This window comes from Ambystoma mexicanum, chromosome 9, assembly GCF_040938575.1.
Source record: "Ambystoma mexicanum isolate Mex_15411 chromosome 9, UKY_AmexF1_1, whole genome shotgun sequence".
NCBI classification, from domain to species: Eukaryota; Metazoa; Chordata; class Amphibia; order Caudata; family Ambystomatidae; genus Ambystoma; species Ambystoma mexicanum.
The window spans coordinates 1,298,620,859-1,298,635,957 of NC_090931.1; the positions used below are offsets into that span (position 1 = coordinate 1,298,620,859).

Below are 15,099 nucleotides of genomic sequence, written 5' to 3' on the forward strand. Positions count from 1 at the left end.
ATAATCTAAAACTAAAATGTAACACCACCAGAACAAGGGAAATCGAGTGGGCCTGGTACCAGGTACAAAGAGTCAGAAGGGAATGTCGTTTTTGTGGTGAGGGGGAACTGGAGCCCGTAAGCCACCTGCTATGTGAATGTGCCTCTGTGTCATCCTTAAGGGTGGGTGCATTACGTTCAGCGGTGCTTATGGTAACTTTACCTGGGACCTCGCTGTGAAAGGAGTTTATGAGCGGGAATAATCATGCTTGTATTATCTTTCTTACTCTTCTATGGAGGGAAATTGTCAATATTTTTTACATTTTAACCTGAGGGGATTGAACTGTGAGATAGCTGTGTCGGGAACTATGAGTCCAACCCCTATCCATTTTTACTATGTTTATTTATCTTATCTTGAAAGATTTTATTGTCATTTTGTATGTGAAAAGTTTAATAAAATATAACACAATAAAACATTTTTTTTTTAAAACTGGTGGGTCAATTGCTCTTCTTTTGATGGTGCCCTAGGCCTCATCGGGCTTTAGAACAAGTAATATGTGCAACCCTTTTTGGAGAATTAGTATTTAATTTAATCTTTAAAGGCATAAAGTCCTTTTCCCTAAAAGGAATCTAAAGAATTAGTGGAAGGTGTGGTACTCAGTATAGAGTGAATGGGAGAAATACAGGTAGCTCATTTATAAATAGCAGGCAGAAAAAACTACGATTCCATTATGAATAAAACAAGGGGGTGGAATGCAGTCCTGGCAGTGATGGGCAGGACATGGAGGCGTTAATAAAAGGTTTCCATCTTTTCATTGATTGCTGCCAGGATAGCATGTATCTTGGGGGTTTTCATGCTGCAGGTGCAGAGGATGCATGCAATCTAAGTTAAGCACTGTCTTTGGGAAAAATAAAAGAGACCATGGATCAGTTGGAGAGGTTTTTGGTTGTTGGCTTTAATTACTTAATGAAATTGGCAACTTACAAGGGGACGGGCCCGCGAGCCACGGCTGTACCGACCAATAGTATGCCTCAAATCCTAGGGAATACTGTGAATTGCAATACATTTTTAGCAAAGATAAAACATCAATTATTACGTTTTTGATTGTAAAATAGACTTTCAACAATACACATATAAACACTGTTAAATGAATAAAAGGTTTCATTTTCTTTTTTATTAAAAAAATGCAAAAAAATCATGTATCCTAATCGTACACAAAATATCTGCGACCATCTTTCCCGAAGCAAATAAATTCCCAATGCCCATGAAAGAGCCGCTTTGCCCCCCGAGTTCTTCCCCTGTACCGCCTCTACCATGATAAGTCAAAAGCTGTTGCAAGGTGCTTTGTCAATCACTTTTAAGTCTTTAGATGCTTGCGATAGACAGGCAGAAGATTAGGTACGCCGTGTCGTCCTTCGCCCAACATACCCACCGCCGCCATTTTCAGTAAGCGCAGGCATGGGAAGGTCGTCAGCATGGCTGCAATTCCAAGAGCCGCAGAGCAAGCGCTGCAGGGAAAACGTTCTCTACTGTGCAAATAGGAGAGCCCAGGTTCCGCTCAATGCTCGCTTGAGGTTATCCTCAATGGAAGAGTCCTTGCCTTCCGCAATTCAGGAGCAGTCATACAATCAAGTATTTCTCAGAAGGATTCCACTCTTCCGCGTGGCCACCGTCAGTCTATGGCCCCGTTGTAAGTCTTGTTGAGCATGTTATAGACCATGTCCACGTTATGTGTCGATATGGGTTGCCTGTAGAGTGGGTTGGTTGCCTGAAAAAAATTAAATGCAAAAGTATTGTTAAAAAGCAAGAAACTGAATTTGTTATAATTTCTCGATGTTTGCTTTATTACCACGAAACAGTGGACAGTGCATAAGAAATATTGATCGTGAATGGAGTGAGCAAAGGACATGCCTGAATTCTCAACAACATCGACCAATAGGCCTCTTAGTCACATTGGAGGGTCAATCGTCTTTTGGGGAAATTGTTTTTTAGTTTTTGTTTTCATCTAAAACTTGGTGAGATGAGGCTACGTTAAATCACCAGTATCTAAACCAATGTCTTATCGTGTCCTGATGGAAAGTAAGAGCTTGGACTAAACTGTTGTCAAGACAAGGCCCTTGAACAAGGAGCTTGCTAGCATCTAGCATCTGACCTAGAAATACTCAAAGACCATGCAACATTTAATAGGTGACAGTGAGTTTAGCAGCGCAGAAAACACTGGTGGGGCATAGAAGCTGCATGCTGCCCTGTCTGCGCATCAGCGTGCCACGTCCAGTGCGGCTCATTCCTGGATCCTTCTCAAGCAGCCAATATCCTGCGGTCCATGGTTTGGGGAATGAGGTTTGGAGTAGCCACAGTGGTGGTTGCTTGGCCCAGTGTGATGGCCACCATGGCCTGCCCCTACTTCAAGCTCGTTCATGGCCGTTCCCTCCTGTGAATCATCTGCTCTGAGGCTGCAGCAGCATTTCACCACAAACTTCTACAGCCTCTTAGCCACCTCTCCAGTCCTAGCCTGTGATTGGGGTTGGCCCAATCTGGACCTGGTGACAGATGAGTTCTTCCGATGCTGCAACCTTGAAAACTAGTGGCCATTGGTGTTGAGTTGCGTAGGCAATGAGCGGTCTTCAATTCACCTGTAAGTTCTACATTTACAGTAGTTTTTACGCATTTGTGCACAGAGCTGCTTGCGAGGGGCATGTTGGCCCTTCAAACCTTGGCGTTTTGTGCTCTGGCACCACAGTCATCCAAGGCATGTGTGCCCCTGGCACTGTGAGCACTTGTGTTGCACCTGTGATGAGGTTGCATGATCCCAGACACCTTGCACGTTTGCTCTGGTGGCAGAAGGTCTGGGGACCGGTGTGTGGGTACATGAATTTAGGCTCATTAGAACTTATTTTCATGCTACTTGTGGCAGCCTCTATCATGGCCTGTCTGGGTACCATGTGATTAGCTGGCACTATAACTTTGGGCTCTGGTTGCATTGCTTTGTAGTGCCACCTATTTATCTGTTGGTTTTCTTGGCTCCTCTTGGTTTTCCATCTGGTCCCTTGCAAGGGGAACTTCCAGACTGGTTATATGATATGATGGGATATATTTTATTAATATCGCGCCCATACACAAGTGTTTCAGAGCGCAACAAGGCAAGGGAGAGGTACAAGGGAGGACAAAACAACGATCTTACTAGGCCCAGTGACATTGAAAATGCGCAAGCGCAGGCGAGAGGGAAGGGGTAAAGGGCAAGGGGGAGGGGAGGAGTGGAAAGTGCTGAACAAGGGATCAAAACCACTACAGATAGTGCGGCCAGCGGTTCCCACTATCGTTTGGTTCTTGCTAGCAATGGCCACTTCTAGCAGCTACATTTGCTGGTTCCCACTATCGTTTGGTTCTTGCTAGCAATGGCCACTTCTAGCAGCTACATTTGCTGGTTCCCACTATCGTTTGGTTCTTGCTAGCAATGGCCACTTCTAGCAGCTACATTTGCTGGTTCCCACTATCGTTTGGTTCTTGCTAGCAATGGCCACTTCTAGCAGCTACATTTGCTGGTTCCCACTATCGTTTGGTTCTTGCTAGCAATGGCCACTTCTAGCAGCTACATTTGCTGGTTCCCACTATCGTTTGGTTCTTGCTAGCAATGGCCACTTCTAGCAGCTACATTTGCTGGTTCCCACTATCGTTTGGTTCTTGCTAGCAATGGCCACTTCTAGCAGCTACATTTGCTTTACCAACAACATTTGTGTCACCCTCTATTCGAGAGCCCTCCTGACTCCCTGCTTCACTCTCTTTTACCATCTAGTGCTCTTACTGTCTAGACCCCCTGGACACCCCTCCACCCCCAATCTTTGCCACTCAGCCTTTGGACTATGACCCCTCTACATGCCCGATGAACACTCTTAGCATGAATTCTTCTTCCAAAAGAGTTGCCTTTCCTGGGATGATGGCGGAGGGTAAGGGCAGTCCCATACATGTCTGTGTGTTAGGACTCCTCTTCCTGGTAAAGGACATTGCCACATTCTCATTTCTTTTTCCCAGTTTTCCTCATTAAAGCTATTTCCATAGTAGTCCCCCTGTGATATGTTCCCTTACTTTGCATGCTGCTTTAATCACTATGCTGTGAATGCAACCGCAGGATACAGCAACCTTCTGTCTCCCGTGTGATTTTCGCAATGGTACACGGGTAACAGAAACTGCAAGGGACCTACCACTGGAGTCTTCCGCCCTAGATGTGCAAAGGATGGCATGTTTTAAAAAATGTCTCCCGAATATAAATTGGGCAGCCAAAGAGTTTTTGGAAAAGGTGTCTATGTGCCAATTTACCGTCAGTAGGGATTGCTGTGGCCGGATTGTTGAATTCCTTGCCCCACTCGATACTAAGGAGAGTGTCGCGTGACAGATCCATTTTAAATCCTCCCTCTTTTTACTGAGCTTTGCATGATATTTGATTCTGGATGTTTTGTATATTTATATTAATGAGTATTAATTGAAGGACAGATTTTGAAGATGGTATTAATGCGATGTAAGATACGATCACATTTATGTAATTGTTTATTCTTAATGATGTGCATATATTTTATTTGTATTCCTTGTGATGGGTAATTTGATGAATTGTAAACATTTTAAAAAAACATAAATAAACAATAAAAATAAAAAAGTCTTGCCATTTTAGACTTTTCCCTATGGAAATGGCCTAATGTGAGGCACTTGTGGCTCCGCCTGGCAGGCAGATGGAGGTTTATGGGACCTGGGGAGTGGGGAAACCAGTGGATCGTCTCTAGAGCACCGGGAGACTCGGAGATTGAGGACATGCCTGAAGGTGAGAATCGGGGCGAAAAACATGAATGGAGGAAGGGTTCCAACAGTCAGTTATTTGGATTAGGAGGGATAACCCAAATAACTTGGGTAGACCGAGCCCTCACTTTATCCAGACTCATGTCATAACACAAGGATAGGACAGCTGCAACTAAATGATCTTACCCCCGCCAAGAGGCTATGATGGTATGGCCCTTAGAGAATAGTGAGTGCACCCTCTCCCTCTCCCAGCTTTCCTTTTCTGTGCTCAGCATTCACCTCTCACACAGCCTGTGCACCTCTGATAAATGGCCAGAGAGGCACTTCCTGGCTCCATCATACACCCATGCCTCACTCATTTCAAAAACACTTCTCTCCAAAGGTTCAGAAAACAGCCTTCATGGGAAAATACTTTTTCTCTACGAGGAATTCACATTTTATTTTTCCCTCGAGACTATATTTCCAACACAAAGCACATACATATGCATATAATGGTACTACCTCCTAAGCCATTCCCATCGTGCTCATCCCGTTGTGTTGCAATGTATGTTGCTCCATCATCATTCCCATTTCCATTGTTTTATCTTTTCTACTCTTCCTTACTCTAGGCTAAGGCCTGGGGCAGTATAAGAGACACCCAACATAACGTTGGCTAACAGATTCCAGCTTGTCTCATATCTCTTTTTGAGTCTCCGGGTTGTTCTTATTTCACAAATGTCTCAAATCTACTGTGACTGCCTCAATTCCTATTCTTTGTGGTTCTTCTTTCACCACACGCCCTTCATTGTCATAGTCAAAATCCCACACCCTTATCACTTCCCTCATTGCTTGCCCTTGCTGTCTCTTACGCTCTGTGGCAGGTGTGTTACTCTGATCCTTTCATGGCTTGAATTTTCAGTTTCTCTTGCAGTAACCGGATCTCCTTTCCAGTACTCCTTCCCTTGCTGCCCAGACTTCTTCTATTTCTCCATTTTATCCTGCTCCTCTTTCTTTTTCATTCCTCTTCCTTTCATGTACCTCTTATCTCTTTCCTATTTTTTCTGTTGAACACTATTTTGTTTCCTTGTTTAAGCCCTATCAGCTTTCTTTTCTTAATGTTCATGAAGCTGCCGGGCCTTGCGCTTCTTTCTATGAGGATATTGACTCCCTTGAGTCCTTTCTTCTTCCTTTGACTTTCTATCTTCTTGGTTATTTTAATCTGCACCTCTTGCCTTTTCATTCTTTTTCGCTCTATTGTTGACTTGTTTAATTCGTGGCATTTATGTACCCATCCTTCTCACATCGCTTTTTCCTCTCTTGATCTAGCTATAACTACTCACACTATTTGCGCTTCCATTTCTGCATTTTATTCTTTTTTTTGCTGCCCATATCGGTCTCTCCTTTACTTACACTCATATCTCCTCAATGTCCTCTTCCTGCTCTTACACTTCTTTTCTGTACCGCGGTCATTACTTTGGTGCTTCTTTCTTTTCTTCTCTTACTTATGTTTCTTGCCTTCATCCCGAGTCTGCCTCTTCTATCCTCATAGATGCAATATCTTCCACATTGTACTCTTTTACTCTTTTTTTATCCATCGTCTTCTTTTGTTCCTTCCCAAAATATTCCCCAAGCAAGGTTATCTTTACAATCCACCTGGAGACATTTACGTAAACTGGAACAGTCCTGGAAAAACTAAATCACCCCCTTTTCATCTTGCTGACCTGTCCTTCCTTCCTCCTTATTTGACTTGAATGCATTTCTTGCTAAATGTCCTTACTATAAATCTCTTATTTCTACTCTCTCTCCTCACTCTTATCTATTTTCCTTTTGAATGCTCTTCTGTCCTTGCATTCTCTTGATCCTTTGCTGAACTCTCCTCTTGCTGCTAAGGGCTGTCTCTCATTTTACCTCAGAAATGAACAATCTTTGCTCTTTTTTACCTTTATTCTCATTGTTTCCTTCTACTGTTTTATGTTCACTTTATACTCCTATTTCTGATAACTCATTCACCCTCTTGTTTTAGCGGGCTAACCATACTGTTGCTCCATTGAATTATATTTCTTCGGCTCTGGGTTGTGTTTGGGAGAATTCTCCAGAATGGCTAATTTCCCTTACCTGTTGAGTGTTTCTAGGATACATTGTTACACCTGGTAAGAGTGTGAGCCGTTTTTTCCCACTCTTACATGTGTTTTGCTGCGTGTTGTAAATGTTTATGTTCATGGATATGGAGTCTCACCAACTCCATAGGCATCATCTTTTTACTCTGCGTCACACAGCACCTTTAGTACAGTGACACAGGGTTGTCTTTTCAGACTTCCCACTCTAAACTCCATTTTCTGGGACCGACTACTGTCTCCCAGAACATGTAAAGTTGCCATTGGCTTTACTAGTCTTTTTAAATTTACAGACCCAGTACAACCTATCTTCCAATAGAGTACTGGAGGGGTTCATAGTTGTCCCCTTGTGTCTGATTCTCATGGAACATTAGTTTGTTCCTCTTTCTCTAAGATTTGGCAGTGGTATCTACCCTTTTTATTCTACCCCGAGCTATGAAAATAGCCTCGGTACTGTTAGAGGCTATGGTGGTAGCCTAAAACTCTAACCCGCTGGACCCATTTTATTTTTATATAGTTCTGGTCGGGTTTATTCACCATTTCTTTTTGTAAAGGTCTTTCTCGTGTTTTACTCTGCGTGCCAAACCAGGTTTGGTTCCTTTGCTCGCCGTCCTTTGGTGGGCTTCTGCACAGAAGCCCCCCTTAGGCGCCTGAGTGTCTGGGTGGGCAGGATGTGAGGGAGGGGTTTTAGGCCCCCTGCACAGGGTTGCACTCTAGTTTGATTGGCTAGGTGGCTGTCCTGCCAGGACAGCCACCCTGCTGTGTGACAGCCAGGCTGTGTGAATGGGGGATTTGGTGCATAAAAACCCAGTCTCTGGGACTGGAAGGCAGAGTCTCCACTGAATCGAGAGAACCGAAGAGAAGCTGAAGGAAGATGACTGCTGCAACTACTGGACATCCCGGTGAAGCCCTGCTGCAGGTCCGAATCGCCCGACACTTCAACGACAGAAGATCTGCAAGGAATCTTCTTCCCTTGAGCTTGGTGGGACCAACCAGCTCGCCAAACACCAAACGCCAGCCTCCCTCTCCTGGTCGAATTTGCTGTGTATCGCTGCAGTGAACCAGATAGCCAGGGAGAACGAGGCCTGTTTGGGTTTTAAGTAGCGCACCTTTTATTCGACATTTTTCTCCGCTGCTTGCTTCTTCCCTGGGCAGTGCAGGACCCTCCAGATGTCCTCCTTCTGGTCATCTTGACTGAAGCTTCAGGAACCGTGAACCTGCAGGAACTGCCAGGAACAACTGCCTCAGCTACAGCATTCTTCTCCATTTAAGGTACTGTGCAAATCTGGTTGTTCGTTCCGTCTGACCGCGGTGAAAGTGTTTGAAATCCTTCGCCTCTCCAAAGGTTTGTCCTTCTCTTCTCCTTTGAATAACTTTTCCTCTTACCAACTTCGTTTTGAACTCTTGGCAAAGACTTAACCGCAAACTACATTGAACTGTGCGATCGTCTGCAAAGACTCTGAACCATTAACATTGGTCGAGGCCTATTGATTTGAATCCTAGTTGTAGTAAGCCTTTTCTAGATTGCCCTGCCTATAACTTGTTGGTATTGTTGATTTTGAATAACCTTGTCTTTCCTCTCCTTTAAATTGCTGGAGTGCCATTTCGCTCACACTTCATTTTGAGCTTAACTTGTCCAGAATTGATTGAGGGTTGTTGAAGTGTATTAAGATTGTGATTTTCTGCTGCTTTATGATAGTGAACTGTTTTACACTGATGTTGTAAATAAATGTATATTCTTTTACTCAGAAACCTAGAATCAGTGTTTGTTTGAACCATAGTCATTTTTGTCCTTTGTGTAACTTCTTGTACTGCTCACTTTACTCTTGAGATAAGTCTGGCTGCTCAGCCATCACTACCACTTTACTGTGTAGTACAGGCGTGTACCAAAGGTGAAATAACACTGACACTTGTAGTCTTAATTGTGTGTGGTGTTCCCAAAGGGTGCGGCATATGATTCTGCCTAACAGGTTGACCTTTTATTTTGCCTTTCTTCACTTCTCTTTGCAATTCCTCTCTTTTTTTTCTGATATTATTACCCTTTTCCTCGAAACATGGCACTATTATTCCGGTTCTCAAAAACATCCTTGGTACAGCCAACCCCTAATTTGTCAATTCATATTTTATTGATATATCAGGCACGTTCTCAAGGGCTAGCTAATTTTGTAAATTATTTTTGGCAGTTTACTACGGGCCAAGCCCTCATTCATCCTAATATGGTTCTTATTGAGGATTTCAACATCCAACCCAATGAACCTCAGATTTGCATGCAAACAACCTGGTGGCTTGCTTGCAGGCTCCTGCCTGGATTTACGCAATCATCTTCCCACATACTGTAACGGATAATACGCTTCATTTAGTCTTTTCTTAAAAAACGCTCACCACCACTTTCAGCGCCTTCCAGTGCTATGGTCGGATAATTTTTGTTATCGTTCATCATCACCCTATCAATTTGCCACATTAAGCACTCTGCCTTCAAACAGGTCTTTTTCTGGAGCAAGGTGGACCACTGACATTGGCAGATCGTTTGGTGGCCACCACCAACTATTTTGTGGTGGGTGACGGTCAAGGGCTGTGTGCCGCCTTACTTAGCGCTCTGACAGAAGTACGCTCCAGTGTAAACGCGGTTTGGACAGTCTAAACTGTCCGCACGCTGGGTCACCACCAGTCTGTGAACCTGTAAACAAGTTTGTCATCGCCTACAGTGTAGGTGGCATGTAAATTACGACCAGGAAGCTTGAACAGTGTATAAACAAGCTGTGACACACTATCATAAGATGACTGGTGAGGCAAAATCATGGCTCTATGCTAACCGCATTACTGGTGCAGCATGCTCCACGCGGGAACTTTTTAAAGTTGCTGAATAATTGTCCTCTCTCCCTCCAGTGAAAGACAATAATTCCCGGTTCTCAGAAGCAATTAACGCTATTCCTATTTTCTTTTCTGAGCAGATTCACTTGATTCGCCAAGCTGTTGCTGATGAGAGTCCGATTTTAGCTGAGGATGATCAGAAGACAGGGCCCCCTCTCGTACCAGTCAAATAACTTCGACTGGGGCTATTTCAATTTGAACCAGTTGGTGACACAATTGGGCCCGATTCACGGAACCTTTTCTTATGGGATTGCACCATTATAAAACACTTCCATGAATCAGACCCAATTGTGTCTGGGGCTCTGAGCCAACTTGAATCAGCACCTCCGATGGACTCTGTTCCATTGTACATTCTTCAGGCACTTCCTTAGAAAGCTATTTCTGTGTTCACTTCATTACTCCATTTGATCAGGAGCGATTCCTGCCCTTTTTAAGCACGCAGTGGTTACTCCACTCCTGAAAAAGCCTCAACTTGATTCTTCCCTAGTGGGTAACTACCAGCCTAAATCTTTGTTGATGGTTTTAATAAAACCTATGGGAGGTCATAAATCCTCAAATATTAGGGAATACGCCTGCTCTTTTCCTGTTTTCTGGAAAGCAATACTTCTCTACATCTCTACCAATCGGGATTCAGGCCTTTGATTGGTACAGAATCTGTCATGATATCACTTTTAGATGATCTAGCCATGGACGGGGTCAGAGTGTTGATCCTTCTTGATCTCTCTGCGGCCTTTGATACAGTGGATCATGACAGTCTTCTGGGCTGCCTGGAGCAGGCAGGGATCTCTGGTGTCCCACTGGCGTGATTTGCTTCTTTCTTTGCAGAATGCACACACATTGTCTCCTTTCAGGCCTGTCACTCCGCCTCTTCCTCTATTCCTTGTGCCCCAAGGATCGGCTCTGTCGCCACTTAAGCAATACAACCCAAGGAGGGGAGCATTACCGATCTGGTAATGCCCTGCTTGAGTAATGCCCTGGGGCATCCGTTACAAGCCAGAGCAAAGCAAGGGCTTTACTGTACAACCCGAGGCATTACCAGCCAGCAATCCCCCCTTCTGTGGGTTCTATTGCTATTAGTACTCTGGCACATCGTACCGGGTACTTTTTGTCGATCAGAAAAAAACGGCATCAAAACCGTTCCTCGAGAAAAAATTTAAAATAAAAAAAATGGCTGCCAGGGATCAATCGGGCTGAAGGGACTACATGTAGTCCCTTCTCCCTTTCCATGGCGGCTAATCACGTGGTGGAGATGCGCCGGGAACAGTCCTGTTACTGGTGCCAGCGAGCGACAAAACTGCAGCAGGTAAATGAGGGCCCTAAATATGTGGAAAAGTGGGGTGGCGGTGGGGGAAAGGGGCCTGGGAGCGCACTTACCTGATTCCCGGCGAGGGGAGATGACAACCTCTCACTCTGAGGAGGCTTGGAGTGGGATCTTACTCTGTGTGGTAAAGGCCCTGTTCCAAGCCTCCTCGTTGGCCGGGAGGTGTCACACAATCCCCCCCCCCCAAAGGGGTGCTAATTCTATTTAATCTTTACTTGCATCTGCTGGCAGACCGCATCTCAGATTCTGGAGTTTCCTTTTATACATACACTGATGGCACACAACTTCTGTTCCATCTCGACTCCCTTACAACAGAGCCTCCATGTAAATTGAGAGACTGTTTGTCAACAATAGGGCGCTGGATGTCATCTAATTGGTTGAAGCACAATGGGGGAAAAACAGAAGTCCTTGTGTCTGGTTCCCAGATGGCGAATGCCGCCAGGAGCCCAACCCAAGCACTTATGCAAAATGTTTGGGCATAAGGCTTCTCCCCACTGGCTCCAGAGAAGCTCGGATATCGGCAGTCTGCAACACTGGTTTTGCAATATTAAAAGTGCTGAGAAAGATTCTTCCTTTTTTACCTGCCTGCTGTCATACAAAGGTAGTCACCTCAGCGATCATGGGATCGCTGGACTACTGTAATGGGGTCTACCTGGGACAGCCACAGTACCAGTTGCAGCGGCTGCCAGTGCTTCCAAAGTCTGCTGCACAGTTGGCTTTAGATGCCCCAAATCTCACTGCTTCTGTGGGTTTTCTGCAGCAACTTCACTCACTGTCTGCCTGTGAAAACCTGAGTTGAGTTTAAAGTTCCTATGCATCTCCCACCGGGCTGTTCATAATACTGGGGCAGCCTATTTGAACACTAAACTGGAGAGATATCAGCCCACTAGGTGCCTTGGTTCAGCTTCACAAGCGCTAGTAAAGGTTCTGCACTACCTGAGAGACAGGTTGGGGGGGGACTGCTCCTTTTCTGTCCTTGCCCCCTCCTTGTGGATCAAGCTACCTGCTCCGATGTGTGAAATGGGAGATTATCTTCAGTTTTGTAAGGTACTGAAGACTCGTCTTTTGTAACACTCACCATAACGTTGTAGCACACCTGGACTGTCCGTCTTTCTGAGCGCCTAGATGCCTTCGGGCATTACTCTGCGCTCTACATGTACGGCACACTACATTACATCCTCATGACCCATTTCTCTGTGCCAACTATCACCCTATTCTTCTCCTTCATGTTTCCATCTAAACTTCTGGAAAGAGTTGTTTGCCCTCAGTTTTCACTATACTCTGAACCCAGCTCCCATCTTCCTTTTCAACAATCATGCTTTTCCCCCGCTAACTCGACTGAAACAGCTCTGTTGCATGCAACTAATTTTCTTACTATAACAAGCAATCACCTCTTCTTATTTTTCTTGAATTATCACCCGTCTCCTTGGTATATCTGGTACTATCCTCTCCAGAGTCTCTATTTTACTTTCTAATGGCATATATTCAGTTTCCTGGGCTGGGATAGCTTGTTCTCCCTCTTTATGCTTTGTGGTTTTGCAAGTTCTGGTCCGCAGCCCCCGACTCTTCACTGTACACTGTTCCTCTCTTCCATTATTCATTCTTTTGGTTGGTTTTTCTATTTCTATGTTCAAGATTCTCAGATCTTCCTTAATTTTCATCTTTTTCCGACTCTTTCCACTCTTTCCTCTCTGTGTTTTGGCAGTCATTATCTGGATGCCTTCTCTAACTAAGATTCTATTTGCTTCCTGCCTCTTTTTCTTACGACTGTCCTGCCCAATCTTCTATCCTTTTCCCTCTGAATATCTGACCCTTTATCCATCTGCTTGCAATGTAAATCTCTCTTTCATATTTCTAGTTGTGTCCAATATGTTCACTATTAGCTCTACAATAGTCCTAAAATCCACCCTTTTCTTACTTTTCTGCAGCAACATCTCTATATCTGTTTTTTTTGTATCTTAATTATAGTGTAGCCCTTTCTGTGTGTTGACCTGCCTACTCCCTTACCCAGATTCAGTCAGGCTATCGCTTTCCTGTATCTGCTTTTCGCTTGCTCTGCTTACTTCTTCTGCACTTCCATCTTTCTCTGCACCTGGGCTCACTTCAATGGCTCGGTTCTGCATGTCTCCACTTTCATTTCCACTCTATTATTTTTCAACACATCCAAGATCTTGCCCCTTAATTGTCCTCTCTGCTTTCACTCTACGTACCCCCTCGTGCCCACCGCTCTTCATCTTTCATTCTACTGACTGTTCCTCCACTGCCTTGCGCTCAATCTCACTTTTGTTTCTTAACACTTCTGTCTCAAATATTGTGGAACGCCCTACCTTCTTCCATTCGCTCGGCTACCACTCATCTTTTTGCGCTTCCCTTAAAGCTCACCTTCTGCCGTCATCGTGAATGGAAGTTGCTCCTTATGGTGCCATTCTTGTACATCGCCATATTTCTGTATATGCTTATTTAATTATGTAACGAGCGTTCATCCAAATAAATGAATAAGTAAATAGAAGATACAGCAGCATCTTGAGCTTTGTCTCCTCTTGTGAATACCCCAACACCTACAATAATCACCTATTTGTGATTCTTTCTTCTTGGAACCAAAGAACAGTCCTAGGCGCTACTAATACTGCAGCACCATGACAGTCAAGTAGGTCTAGACCTGGGCCTACCTGTGTAAATTATATTTATCACTTAATCTGTACATGCAAACATTATATTCTGACCCGTTGGTTTCCCCTCCTTCGTGTTTGTTTTTACTTCCTTTCCTTTATCTGAAACCTTGAGCACCATTAAAGTGAGTTTTGTTTTTTCATGTCTGGTGCATTCTAGATCACCAATAAAAAAATACACATTAGTTAAGATCAATTGTACCTTGAATCACTGACATAAGAAAGGCATACTAAAAATGTTGACGGTATTGGGGACAAAAAAAAACAAATAGATGAAAAGCTTTCCACCAAAATAAAATTCGGCACCAGGAAAGAAAGCAGGCCCAGCCTGTTGGAATCGGAGCAATTTCTGACCACCCCCTATGTACACCGGCACAAGGCATGATCACCTGGCGCTCAGTGCCTGCATGCAGTAAAAGGCATGATAAGGCAGGGCACATTTTGGCTTTCCATGTTTTTCATCACACATGTGTAGTGATCCATCTCCCCAAAGTGTGAGGATGGATCAGAATTGCTGGGAAGTGGTGCTCTTACCATTGAAACGAATTGGTTGATGGAAATATGTCATTGTGTGTTCATAACATAGCCATGCTTTGCTCCAGCAGCACAGGACGGGCAGTGGGGAAAAGCCCTTCTTTGTTGCCTTGGCAGTATGATGGTATTCAATTATTGGCATCCCTCACCATGAGCATGGACAGTATGCAGTGCTCTCCATCCATGCCCTGCGCAGTACACTGGCTGGATTAATTTTCCAATACGAGGCCTGGGTATTAAACTGATAGCATGATGAATGCATCACCTCCATTCTTCATGAACGGCACAGCCATTAGACCATCTGTATCTTAGTTCCTTGGCGCATACTCACCATTTCATATCGGGCCCGTGTGCGCTCGTTCTGGAATCTTGCAAACTCCCGCCTGTCATGAATAGTGACCAGCAGCTTCCAGACAGCGAGGAGAGCCAGCCCAATCAATAGAATGCTGCCAACCACGGCCAACAAGACAATCAGTGCATCTGGGGCTGTGGCACATTCTGCAGGGAGAGAAAGAACGAGGCAAGTCACCAACCACAAACCGGCGCCTTCCAGCAGTGCAGCATGTCTGTCTGATTTACCTTCCATCAGTGACCCGGAGCAAGTCAAGCAGCCAACCACCACTCAACGACTTTGCTCTGTGTAATAATAATAATGACTCATGATGTGGCTCACCACAGTTAAATGTGATTTTAACACTGACGTTATATCTAAATCCATACATAACGAAAACTTAATTTACAAAACAATAATGGCATACCTTTTACATTGCGCATAACATATAAATGCAGTCTGTGACTGCCATCTAAGGGACTTTTTAATTATTCGTATCCTGGTTTTGTGGATATT

At 44.3% G+C, this 15,099-nt stretch overlaps 1 protein-coding gene across 1 annotated transcript in view; it reads right to left on the reverse strand.

Annotated features, from left to right (window-relative positions):
* Positions 1 to 1,133: 1,133 nt before the first annotated feature.
* The window catches only part of ITGB5 (integrin subunit beta 5), a 702,124-nt gene continuing 688,158 nt past the window's right edge, over positions 1,134 to 15,099 (reverse strand). Inside the window, exons 14-15 of the mRNA XM_069616658.1 lie at positions 14,584 to 14,750; positions 1,134 to 1,747 (exon numbers count right to left, since the gene is read on the reverse strand). Of these exons, the coding sequence (XP_069472759.1) occupies positions 1,652 to 1,747; positions 14,584 to 14,750 (263 nt within the window). The 3' untranslated portion in view covers positions 1,134 to 1,651. The remainder of the gene's footprint in view (positions 1,748 to 14,583; positions 14,751 to 15,099) is intronic.